The sequence below is a fragment of the Eumetopias jubatus genome, unplaced genomic scaffold (assembly GCF_037043125.1).
Source record: "Eumetopias jubatus isolate StellerSeaLion01/CBP00866 unplaced genomic scaffold, mEumJub1_p1.0 scaffold_6, whole genome shotgun sequence".
NCBI classification, from domain to species: Eukaryota; Metazoa; Chordata; class Mammalia; order Carnivora; family Otariidae; genus Eumetopias; species Eumetopias jubatus.
The window spans coordinates 10,096,145-10,109,831 of NW_028274812.1; the positions used below are offsets into that span (position 1 = coordinate 10,096,145).

At 45.5% G+C, this 13,687-nt stretch overlaps 1 protein-coding gene across 2 annotated transcripts in view; it reads right to left on the bottom strand.

The window, feature by feature from the left end:
• Positions 1–10,972, bottom strand: part of SNX9 (sorting nexin 9) — a 107,361-nt gene extending 96,389 nt beyond the window's left edge. Inside the window, exon 1 of one of the 2 annotated variants that reach the window (XM_028103333.2) lies at positions 10,773–10,799. In XM_028103333.2, coding sequence (XP_027959134.1) covers positions 10,773–10,784 — 12 coding nt within the window. In that variant the 5' untranslated portion in view covers positions 10,785–10,799. Of the gene's footprint in view, positions 1–10,772 lie in introns of both variants that reach the window. The other variant, XM_028103332.2, reaches the window with a different exon arrangement.
• Positions 10,973–13,687: the final 2,715 nt, after the last annotated feature.

Sequence of the window (13,687 nt, forward strand, 5' to 3'; positions counted from 1 at the left end):
CAATAGAAAACAGGAAAACTGAATCTGATGCAATTCAAATTCACTAGAACTAATAGGCACACACTACAAATAAGATTTTTTAAAAACTTAGATTTATGCAAATATCATAGATTATATGAATTATAAAATAATTAAAAAACAGGATTCTTTTACACAGTAATCCCCCCCTAGTGAATTAGAAACTGTTATCCTTATACGACCATGTTAGGAACATACTACACAAAGCAAATAAATGAAGGCTGATTACTGTAAACTCTAATGATACACACAATTGTATGGCCTGTTTTCTGGCTAACTAAAAGCAAGAGGAGGAGCACCTGGGTGGCTCAGTCATTAAGTGTCTGCCTTCGGCTCAGGTCATGATGCCAGGGTCCCGGGATCGATCCCCGCATCGGGCTCCCCGCTCAGAGGGGGAGGCTGCTTCTCCCTCTCCCACTCCCCCTGCTTGTGTTCCCTCTCTCACACTGTCTCTCTCTGTCAAATGAATAAAATCTTAAAAGCAACAGGAAAAGTTAATAATCAGCCACAGCCAGCTTGCCACCATAATCATCAGAGATCCATTTGCATACAATATAAATGACCCAGCAATATCACACTGAAAAGTTACTGAAAACCACAAGTTGACAAGAAACCAGCCTTTCCTTGAGAGTACCAATCTTCTGATTTTCAGCATCCCATGAACCCAGTTAGAAAAGTCACTGAAACACAAGAAACCATACTCGCTGCTCCTGTACAGGCATGCTAGTGTGGGCCCCACCCCACCCCCATTTTAGAGCCCACAGGTTTTCCGGATGAACCAAGAACAGAACTCGGGTTCTGATTCTCCTTTTTCCATCTTCCACAGAGTGGTTCTGAAAGTGTGGTCCCAAACCAGCAACATCGGCATCACCTGGGGCTGGGAGAAATGCACGTTCTGGGCCCCACCTCCTGAATCTGAAACTCTGGGGATGGAGCCCAGTAATTTGTGATTTAACAAGCTCTCTGGGTGGGGGGCTGCGACGCAGCTGGGGTACCCCACCTCTACCATTAGTGCCTAAAGCCTCGGAAACACGATCATAGCTCATAAAATATCCACGCACTTTATTAAGAGTCCAATTTCTCCCTCAGAAGGAAGATTACCACTGCCATAATCTTTCTTTACAGCAGAGACTGCTAATGAGTCAAAGAGGGGAGTCTAAGGAAAAATACTACTTGCATTTTAGAGATCTGTTACTTTCATAACACAAACTACAGAAACAGAATGAGATGTTTTTACTTATCAAAAAGGGGAATGGTTTTCAAAATATTACAGATAGAGCAGTCAATACTAGAAGTAGTTTAAATATCAGAATTTTATACACAATCTCCATATTCTTTGGTATCATCTTGGCTTTAAATGATTAAGACAAATCAATATAAGGTAAAATCTCAGTAATCTAGAAGCTACTGGGTTTTCTAGGTTGGGGAGGTGGTTTGAGGACACTGAATGTGCCTTACTAACTGGGCAGGGCAATCACAAGACAAGGCCTGACACATCAACAAAAAGGCTGTAAAATCTTAAATTCAACTCTCGACTCCAAAATCTAATGAAGGTGGGGAACATAAGGAAGCGATGAAAACCCAGTCCTGCCCATTGAGGGCTAGAGGCCCTGCTTCCTTCAAGCTCCTGAGGGAAAGGGCACAGTCAGGCAGGTGAAAATTACAAAAGTATTTATAAAGCGGCAATTTTTAGTAACTTCAGGTTCAGTGCTGGTTTTCAGTAAGCTTTTTAGTTATTTTTAAAAATTAAAAAACATACTTTCTCTCCTTTGGAAGAAAACACGGTGCTTAGGGAAGTAAAATAAAATTTTAAGTTTCCATTTGTAATCTTGCATGCATTAGCATTTTTCTATTGAAGTGCCACTTACTATTTATCAGCATTCATTAAAAACACTTTTTTCATCTTAGTATAATTCAAAGCAAATTAACAGAAGGTAGGTAAGTTTGGGAACCTGCGTTCAGGGCCCGGTTAATGACAATAAGGGAAAATGGGAAAGAACTTGTTTTCTTCCTCATTACAAAAGCAACAAATATTCATTACTCAAAATCTTGGAGAATTCAGAACAGGCTAAAACAAGAAACAGAAGCTCCTGGGTGCAGCCACCATGAGATAGACAAATCATATTAACACACAGATCTACATTTTCAAGCCCGCTTCTGTGAATTTGCATTAGAAAATACATTTAAACTGACATTTGACTGGTACATTTCAAACAGCTCGTTAATTTTTGACTGTCAACTCCCTTAGGCAAGGATCCAGATCCTATCACCCTTCCAGCACAAGAGAGGCACAGAGAAGCTCAAGTATCTGCTCAACTGGGTAGCCTGGTTCCTACAACACAGAGTCTGGTCTTGCAGACTGCCAAGATGTGTTATAGACGTATCTTCAAAGTGACTGATGTGATAGAATAAGGGTAAAACTTCACTCCGTGAATTTAAGAAAAAAACAGACGTTTCAAGACTCAGCTCCTTAGAAAGCCCTGTGGGCTTGAGAAGAGCACTGTGCCCGGCAGAAAGCCTACACTCCAGGAGCTACAACTTTGGGAAGTGCTCTCTCTGGGGCTAGGACAAGGCCTTTTATGCCAACATCCCAAGTGCAGCAGAGGGCCTGGCACTGAGCTCATTCAGAGTTCAAAGGAAGGAGGCTGGGAACGATGATGAGTAACAGCTCCCAGATGAATGGTGCATTTTTCACCTTCCTTAACTTACCCCTAAAGTTTGGAAGTCTCTTTGACGTCAAGAACCACCACCAACAGGTGATTTTGCCTTCTGCCTCTGCAGGTAATGATAATGTATGACTCCATTTGCAGAGACTAAAAATAGCTTAGAAGAATTGAGTCATATTGAATAACATCCTCAAGCACTGTATTTACAATATCTAAAAATGAATAAGTAGGGCTAAATCCATCATGTGCTTTTAACAGTCAACAAGGGGGGTGGGGAAGAAAAGAAACCCCAACTGGAAAGTGAAATATGCCCACCACAGTCTGTTATTTTGATCACTTAAGGTTTGGTTTCCACTAAAATGTGTAACTACTTTCCTTTTTTACCTTTTTCCCTCCAAAGAAGAGACTATGTGTGCACATATTCCCTTCCTTCACTTTATAGTCTGTTATAAAGAATGCTATGACTTGGGGCGCCTTGGTGGCTCAGACGGTTAAGCGTCTGCCTTCAGCTCAGGTCATGATCCCAGGGTCCTGGGATGGAGCCCCGCATCGGGCTCCCTGCTCAGTGGGGAGCCTGCTTCTCCCTCTCCCTCTGCCACTCCCCCTGCTTGTCCTCTCTCTTATATCAGATAAATATAAATAAAATCTTTAAAAAAAAAAAGAATGCTATGACTTGGGAGGGCGCCTGGATGGCTCAGTCTGTTAAGCGTCTGACTCTTGATTTTGGCTCAGGTCATGATCTCAGTCAGGGTCGTGAGATCGAGCCCCACAAAGGGCTCCGCGCTAAGTGGGAGCCTGCTTGAGGACGCCCTTTCTCTCTGTCCCTCCCCCCCACCTCCCCCACTTACACACATGCACGTGCTCTCTCTCTAAAATAAATAAACAAATCTTTAAAAAAAAGCTCTGACTTGGATTTTGTTCTAGCACACGTGACAGGCCAATACCCCAAACCACCTACCACCAGACTAAACACTAAAGTGCCGAATAAAATACTAAAAGCAAAAGACACACACACACACACACACACGCAAACACCTTTTAAAACACACTGCTGAGTCAGCACAAAAGGAAAGTCTCTAGAGAGGTCACAGAGGTATCGAGAGCAGAGACCCTGGGAGAAAAATATGTGCTGAGACAGGGTTCCACTCCAGGAGTCTCCTGCAGACCCTGAGTTTGAGACCCCAGAGACCCTGAGTTCGAGTCTGTATGCCACAGGCAGTACTGGGGGAGAGAGAGAGAGAGAGATTCCTGTGTTAAGCTAGACACTGGCAGCCCAAAAGGACTTCGGTATAAGGGGAAGAGAGAAAATCTGTCATTCCAAAGGGGGCAGCAAGGAAACTTGTTTTATCATCGACCCCAAATAGAGGAGTAAGGGAAATTTCCCCTGACATCTGTGGTATTTCTGCTACCAGAACGGATGGAAGAACACTGAGCCAGGAAGTTAAAGTGGCCACAAGAATGTAGTGTCCCCAGGAGACCGGCATAAGCAAAGACAAATTCCCTCTGGAAGACTGTAACTTCAATCTGGGTATCAAAATTCCCTCAGAGGAAGTTCCAAGGAAAATGAGCAACTCACAGGAAACACACACACACACACACACACACACAACACACAAGAAAACAAGGCACCATGAGTAAGAGTGAGCAGAAACAGATGGCTGAGTTAGCCTTCACATACCAGGACACAAACTATAAATGTTTAATATGCTTAACAGAAGCTTAAACACATGAGCAAAGAGTGGGACTATAAAAAATGACCAAGCAGATTTGAAAGAGAACCAAATATAATTTCTAAAAACAGACTATAACTGAAATAAAAGTAATGGATAAAAGAGCAGATGAGGCCCAAAGAAAGAGTAGTGAACCGAAGGTAAGAGCCAAAGAAATGATCCGGAATGCAGCACAAAGAGAAAGAGCATGGCGGGCTGAAAGTAAGAAGTCAGAGGTCCGCTGGACCCTGTCACGCTAATTCGAGTTCCAGAGAGAGAACGGGGAAGAGGCCTGTTCATGAAATGATCACTTCTGGGGATTCTCTACCACTGCACTCCCACCAGGGCAGCCATTAGCCAGGAGTGGCTATTTAAATTAAAATTCAAAACACAGTTCCTCAGTCACACTAACCACATTTCAAATTCTCGTTAGCCACACGTGGCAGACAGCTGCCATACGGGACTGCACAGATGTAGAACATTTCCATGGTCACAGAAAGTTCCACTAACTGCACTATTTTAGAACGACTGAAATTCCCATCCTCAGACCCAACATACCCAATAAAGTTCGCGCGATGTCAATACCATCCACACATGGATGGACTGAGGTAACACCACACGGTAGGAAGGCTACCCAGAAGGTCTTAAAAACAGGCAGAGAGAGGAGTCAGGCCATCTTAAAGGAACAACATCAGAGCGCTAACTTCTTAGGAGTAACTCTGAGAGCCCAAAGGAGACAGGGGAACACCACCTTCAAATACGCTGAGAGAAAACACTGTCAACCCAGAAAGCTATCTTTCAAGCATAAGGCAAAATACATTTTCACAAACAAAATATTTACTAACAACAAATCTTCCCCAGTGGAAATTCCAAAGAATTCATTTTAAGCAGAAGGAAAATCATCCCAGAGAGGGGGACTGGAATGTAAACAGGAATAGTAAGATATGGTAAAATTTGATTAAATCTAAATAAACATTAGCTGTATAAAAAATAAAAAGAATGTCTAATTTTTGGTGGAAAAGACAGAATTACAATACTGGGCAGTAACTGACCATACTGGGGCACATGACTGGAGTTAAAAATCTCAAGGCCTTTTTGTAATTCAGTAGGAGGGTAATGATAGTGAGTAACGTCCAACTTTAATTTAGATATGGTAACATACATTCTTATGATAACCACTGGAAAAAAAAATTGACATATAGGGCAAACCTTCCAAACAGTTGGGGAGGGGGCAGGTAAAATAAGAGGAAGAGAGAAAAAAATCCCCAGTCCATAAGATGGTAGCCAGAAATCCAAACACATCAGTAAACACAAATAAAAGCAGACAAAACTCTCTAGTCACGAAGATCACCAGACTAGATAAAAAGGTAAAATTCAGCTATAGGCTTTTATATGCCCGGCAAATATTTACCAAAAGAAAACTAGAGAAACCACATTAACTTTAGACAAAACTGTCCTTAGGAAAAAACACGCTGGAGATAAAGAGGGACGGTCCCTTCACACTGGTAAAAAGTTCAATTCACCTGGAAGATGATACTAATTCTAAACTTAAAGATTTTTTTTAAAAGATTTTATCTATTTGAGAGAGAGAGCACAAGGGGGTGGGGGGGCCTCAATGGGAGAGGGAGAGGGAGGCTCCCCGCTGAGCAGGGAATCTGATGCAGGGCTCCATCCCAGGACCCCGGGATCATGACCTGAGCCCAAGGCAGACGCTTAATTGACTGAGCCACCCAGTCACCCTAGCGCCCTAATCTTAAGAGTTTTTTTAAAACTCTTTTTTTAAAAACACCATTTTAATTAACAACTCCATCAAGTAGACAAAAGATCAACTATATACAACGGATCAAGCAGAGTTTGTAATGATACAGATGTGAACAACATAATTACTAAATTCAATCCAATGGTCATACACAGAACACACGCATCGATTAGGGGATATACATATTCTTTTTTACAAACAGGTGGCACATTTATGAGGCGGACTACAGGAGCGGTACAAAGTTAGCCTCAACAAAATTTCAGGTATAGTGTGACTATCAGATTCCCTGTTCACAATGCAATTAAGTTAGAAATCATTAACAAAAAGATAAATAGGAACACCCTATACTTTTGGAAATCAAACACACTTCTAACAACCACGGGTTAAATTCTCAAAAGTATAAGGTTTGTTCCAAGTACCTGAAAACCTAAGAACCAACTTCTCACTAGTAAAACTGAATTGTTAGATATAAAAAAGATTTCTAATACCTAAACTCCAGATGTGTATTCTCCATTATGCGTGTATACTTAAAAAGGAAAAGTTTTACTAAAACACACAATTAGGGGCACCTGGGGGGCTCAGTCAGTTAAGCGTCTGCCTTCGGCTTAGGTCATGATCTCAAGGTCCTGGGATTGAGCCCCATATCAGGCTCCCTGCTCAGTGGGGAGCCTCCCCCTCTCTCTCTCCCTACGCCTGCCGCTCTGCCTACTTGTGCTCTCTCTCTCTCTCTGTGTCAAATAAATAAAAAAAAATCTCTTAAATAAAAGTGCACAATTCAAAGGACAGTTTACAGTTGGAGAAAGTTTTCCTAGCAGTCACTACTCTCCCTGGACTATCTTTCGCACTTTCAAACTGGACAGCAAGGAACCCAGGCAAGAAAATTCAACATTCATTCATGTAGTAACAGTTTATCAAGAGCCTCGCCTCTGCCACTCACAGAGGATTCAAAGGTGAGCAGACACACACAGTCCCAGCCTCCCGGGGCTGAGAGCATCCTATAGGACACAGCCACTACACCCCAAAACACATAAAATGGCAGCCGGACGTACAATGTGACCCTGTAACAAAGGTGGGGGGGGGGTCAGGAAAGGCTTTCCGGAGGAAGGGATGCTTTGAGCTGAAACATAATGTGTTTAAAAAAAGGGTGGGGGGGATCTGGAGGGAAGAGGCCAGAGAAAAGCATTCCAGAAAAGAACAGTAGAGGCGAAGTTGAAAAGGTTTAGGTGGGCAAAGTAAAATTATAATTTTCAGATGGTCAATACAAAAACAGGGGTTTTCTACAAAAATTTTCTGCTTTCTCATCTATTCCTTCCTCAATATGAACATGGTTGACCTTTCTACTATCAGTATTTGCGGCGAGGGGGGCTATACAAATACTGTCCAGATATTCTATTTATTAAGACATTAAAACTTACTTTTACACAAAATTGAATAGTAAGCATTTTCTATGCTGTTTTAAAAAAAATGATCAAATCCAACGTCAATCCTTAAGGCTTGACGTTGGATTTGAATAGAAAGAATAGAAAGATATTTCTATTCTTTCACTCAAATAAAGAGGTTTTTGCTAGGAGAGACTACAAAATATGTTTTCTACTGTTCTCACTAATGTATATCATGGAACAGTCCTGTGCAATTCACTCATTTCCTACCAGTATTTTCAATACTCCACACCCACTCAATTCAACCAAGCACTACCACAAATATTTTACTTTAGATACTGGAGACAGAAAAGAAAAAAAAGTGCATCCGGGACTCCCAGAATCTTGTTAAAATGATTACTCCTAAAAGTGACTATGTAAGCACAAAAGGGACCAACTTAGTTACCAAAGGTTAACTCTGACATGGAAATTACAGCTAAATTATATAGCTATAGATTAACTTCCATTAACAATTTTCATGCTCCTTTTGATATATGTGGGCCAAAAAAAAATTTTCTTTCCTAAGACTTGATAAATAAAATTTAATTTACTCCTAAATACACCATAGGATTGTGATAAAATTCAACCTTCTGAGGTTTCTAGTAGAAGCCAAGACTTTACAGGCATATTAGCCCTTCACTGTATTTGTTAAGGGAGATAAGATTGGAGTCAGAATAATGTACCTACTTACAACTGAATTCAGCATCCTCCTGAGGAGCGATTAGAAACAAAGAAGATAATCCCTTTAAATGTGCAGCTACTGATTAACTTTCTTTGGCAGGAAAGAACTGCCCAATTAAAGTTTTTCTTCTAAAAGATCATTTCTTTCCATTGTGAACATAGCAGATTTTTTTTTTTTTAGAATCATGACAGTTCAAAGATAACTGCATTTTTGAAAAAATACATCCGAGCAATACATAAGAAAATTAGTTCTGAAAAGAACTGAGGCCATTCTCTGGTAAATTCAAAGGAAAACTCAACACCACCTAACCCAGCCAGATACTGTTGTTTATTTTTCATCTCTTGAGGCTTGCAGCAAGAGCCTGAGTGCCATGGAAGTCTGAAATGTCATAAAAAGTTAGAAGTTATTACTGAGTGCGTCCCCACCACCTACCCCATTATAGGGAGAAAAGGAAAAACTCCAGCTACTCAGATGTCAGCAAAGGCAGGGGTGTGGTTGCAGGGGTTGGAAAACACGGACAACTTTCCTCCCTGGTAATAATAAAAAAAAATAAAAATAAAAATAAAATGACACTGGTTTGACACAAGGATCACCAGGAAGTAGATCAGAAAACAGAGTTAGGGTCCTCTTTTAACAAGTGCTTCTTTGCTCTTCCTTTCTTTTTTTAAATTGGAAGTGGCTTGTGGAGATGAATGGAGATGAATACCTGTGGAAGAGTGATTAAAAAGGAGACAGACAGACAGACAGACTTGGAATCACGGGCATTCGCCTCCAGAGTTGTGTAGGTAATGAGGTAGGAAGTACTTACACGTGCTTCAAGGCTTGGTTTAGTGAGGACACATGCAATTCTAGTACAAGGATCACTGTCCTTTTCAACTTTACAGAAAAACTAAGTTCAGTTTTAACTATCCAATAAAGTTTTCATTATGTATACCTGCGCTAGTTGCTAACCTGGGTCTTACTGAAAAGAGGGTACAGGTAACATGCATCAGCAGATCAGAGTGCAAAACACCACACCACTGACCTCCACTGAACACGCGTCTACCACAAACAGCTTTTAAGGCTGCAAGATGAGTGCAAAATAGGACCTGTAATTGGTCATTTCTGGAATGTTTGGCAACAAACCTCAAAATCAAATTTCCTTAGAAATCCCTGGCCTGAGTTTTGTTTTTTAAAAAGATCAACACAAAATTATCTATGTTAAAAAGGTACCAAGTTCTACCACATCTAATAAAACCAAGGAAGAGCATAGCCATTAATGTATTAACAAGCAGGTAATTATTTCAGTAACAGCAGACGACAGGTTCCCTGGAGGAAAATCTCCATTTTTTAAAAAAAAAAAACACTGCACCTAAGCCGATTCAGAGCACAAATTGTAACAGTCTGAAATGACATCAGACAATCTGATCTTTCAAAGGGATTTCAAACTGTACATCCTTTCCTAAATTATCCTTGATCCAAAAACAAAAACCCAACAACAAAAAATAAGGTTTTCGCCAACTCAAAAGCTCAGAGATTTCAAACATAAATATGGAAGAGGGTGCCGATGCTGTATAAAGGTGACATCACAAAAACTATTTGCAAAAGTCAAGCCATTCCTCAAACCACATCACTAGCTCTAGGAGGGGTCTCCTACCAGGAGTCCTCAGTGATTGTGACTTTCCCACTTACTACTTTGCATGTCGAACTAAAGAAAACGCCCCAGGAAAGGCGGCGGGGGAGGGTGGCTCCTGCACGCTCAGGTAGCAGAGGGTGACGGCCAATGCCACGAACAATGCCCTAAAATAAGCAAACCACCACTCCGGGCCAATTACCAAGCTCCAAAGTTCCACCACGTAATTCGGGCCTGGGCCTTTTTTCAAGCAAACTCGTTACTGAAAGCACAGTCATTTCCCTCTTTGTATTTTATTCACGCTGGAAATACCATTCAAACCGAAAAGGTAGCAAAACAAAAGGTAACACACACACACACACACGCGAAAAAATGAAGGAAGTGGAGGCGCGGGGCGTTCAATATGCGTTTTCCTTCAACCGGGAGCCCTGGCTCGCGGGCCGTCATTAGAAATGCCCAGTGCTCTGCGGCGGGGCTCGGGCCCCCCAAAACCGGCCGGCGCGGCTGGGGTCCCACCCTCCGGCGGAGGGACGGGCGCTCCCCGCAGCGGCGGCGGGCAGTGGACGCCGCTCGGGGCAGGAGCCGGGCATGCCGGGGGGCGGGCGGCTCCCCGCCGGGGCGAGCTCCCGGGCTGCGGGAACTTTCCCCCGCTCCGGCCCGGCCGCAGCCCACGCTCAGGCGCAAACTTTGCAGACTGCGCCGCTGGCCTCCGGGGTCCCGCCCCGAGACCCTCCCGCGCCGCGAGCCGGGCCCCCGAGCTCCCGAGCCCCGCGTGACCCGCCCGGCGGGCTCTGGCTCGGCCGCGCCGCCGCCGCCGCCGCCGCCGCCGCCCGCGCCCCCGGCCCCGGCCCTCCCCGCGCCGCCGCGGGCCCGAGCGGCCGACGGGGCCTGCGCCGCGCGCCCCTCACCTTGGTGGCCATGGCGGGCGGCTCCCCCGGCCCGGGACGGCCGGCTCCTCTCCGGCGCCGCGGCTGTCGGCCCGAGACGGGCGGACGGGCGGACGGGCGGGCGGGCGGCGGCGGCTACGGCTGGGCCCCGGCGCGGCGGCGGCGGCTCCGCCTCGGCCCCGAGTCTCGGCGCTCAGGCCCCGCCGCTGGGCGCTCGGTGACTCCGGCCGCCGCCCGCTCCTCCAGTTCCTGAAACTCCCCGGCTGCGCGGCCCCCGCCCCTGCCGGCCGAGCCTCCCATTTACCGCGGCGTGCGCGGCGCGGCCGGCGGAAGCGCGCCCGGTGCCCTCGGCCGGCCCGGCCTCCTCTCCCACTTTCCGCCCCCGCCCCGAGCCTCCGCCCCGGCCCGCGCCGCCGCCGCCGCCGCCGCCGCCGCCGCCGCCGCCGCCGCCGCCGTCGCCGCCGCAGCCCAGCGCCCTTTGTTCCAGCGCCGGCCGCGTCCCGGGAGGCGGCCGGGCCGGGGTCGGCGCCCCGCGTGGCTGCCCGCGGGAAAACTTCAAGGGGTCTGAGGATTCTCTTGGGTCCCCCCCGCGCCTGAAGGACCGGCCCGACTGTCTCCCGCAGACCGCGCCGTAGGCGGCGGCTGAAGTTTCTTGTGCCCGGTACACCGGGTTCGGTAATAACTCTGCGCCCCCCTGGTAGGGCCTGAGTCTCCCGCGGGGCTCTCTGCCCGGCTGGGGATTGCTGTTGGGCCGGTTGTGCTCTCGGCTAAGTAAAATAAGTGCTAAATAAACCGCCAGAACGGAGAGGAGCAATGGCTTCCCGATCCAACTGGCCCCGGGCAGAGAGCAAGATGGAGTCACTCCTGTCAAGCAGTGAGCTAATCAGGAAGGGGGCCGAGAGCCCCGCAGCTGAGACCAGCTATCACCCAAACCAGCACAGACTGGCCACACCAAGGACTGATAATCAGTGAGGCCACAGAACCTGCAAGAACCAGGGGCTGATAATCACTGGACCCAGAAGAGGCCTGCAAAGGCCCAGGACTGATTAAACTCCTTTAAGAAGGGAGGACCTGTGCAGCGAACTGTCAGACTCTCCAGACGCTGACCTCCCCCGCCGGACCCGGTTGGAAAGGACCCTTGAGGAGCGGCTCTGCCTGCTTGCTCTCTGAACAGAACAGAGCTCCTCCGCGGCCTGAACATAATAAGCAGTGAGCCTGGAGGGCTGACCCGGACCAGACCGAGTCCTCTCACTGGTGCCCAGGGACTGGCTTCGCTTTGGTTCGTTAACTTCTTATCTTTAAGGTATCTTGTTTGTTGTGGGACTTTGTATTATATCTTGTCCCGTGTGACGTGTATGAAGCCCCGTTACACGCATAGTGAAATGTCATCGGGTTTGGAGTCCTGAAACCGCTTTACAATCATGTTACCCTTGCTTTATGATCGAATAAACACAACCGTGTTTAGACACAACTTGTGGAAAGACACAGCTCGTGTTGGGGCCTTTATAGAGTGCTCGCAAAAGCTGGCTTAGTCCGCAGGATTCCATGTCACTGACTCACTACGTGCTTTTAGAAAATTTGGAAGAATTGGGAAAAACCCACAAAACCCTCCTTGAGTCTTGCTGGAACTGACTACAGCAGAATTAAAAACAGTAAGTTGGGGGATAAATTTGTGTGAATGTAGACTTTCCACGTGTCTTGCTTGGGGTGAGATCCTAAGGTGTTGGCACAGGCCTGCGGAAAGGAGACCAGCTATGCAGGGAGTAGCTGGCAGTAGAAGCCCGTGGTCTGGCTTACCCCTTTGCAAGCCCGGCATGAGGTAGAACTAGCTAAAGCCGAAACCAAGGGAGACCACCTCAGAAAGGCACAGGGAAGCTTACGAAAAATTAAACCATTCAGGAAGAGTGCATAAATGCACGTCATTAGGGGCCAAAATAATCCATAACCTAAAGGAATGATACAAACAAAAATTGCGTAAAAACCTGTATACATATTGTGGGAAAGGTATAAGTGGGAAATAGAATTCTACATAGTTAAGGAATCTATAACAGCTGCTAGAAGATAAGAAAGGAAGAAAAATGTGGGCACTAGGCAAACATCTAAAAATGAGGGTGGAAAGGTCCAGAAGTCAGACATCATACGTTGCTTAGAAGACCTGTGGTACCCCACAGAACCAGAAGTCAGAAGGAGGTTCAGAACTAGGACCCCAGGAGATGTAGTCATGGATCTGAAGGATCCTAAAAATGTAAAACTGTTAGTGTCCCCAGTTTCTCCTGCAGATGTTCCCATCTAACTGATGAAAACCACATTACAGCTAGACCGGGACGAATAAAAAAGGCAAGGAGCTAGCCAACAGAATAATAAGGAAGGCCAAATCGATGAATAATTTAAGTTTAAAGGACAAACCGCTCTTGGGACCACAGGACACCCATCCTGTGAGACTATGATAACTCCACCGTGGGGGGTTGATTATCAAAGCAGACCTATTATTAGAGGGAAAAGAGTGGTAGATCATAATCATAGGCAAGGACAACCCAAAGAAGTAGTGGCAGTTAGTGAATATACTCGCGCTGAACTTCAGAAGATCAGGACGAATTGCTGTCAAGGACGTATCTGATGTAGACTGCTTACTCCATGTATGGGATAGTGGAGCAAACATGATAGCACTGTTGGGTACCGAGATACATCAGGTAACTTCCTTGGCCGAAAACCCCTCATTAAACCATTCAATTATGGCAGTACCTAGAAAGGACACATAGGTACAAATGCATTATTCAAATGGTTCACAGAAAGAAATCCCAGGGTTACTTGGCAAGAAATAAAAAAGAACATTGCAGGGATGCATCATGTGCAAACAAATGATAGATATGGGTACACTGCACCAATAGACACATACAAACCCACTACATTTAATTTTATAATACAAATAGATTTCA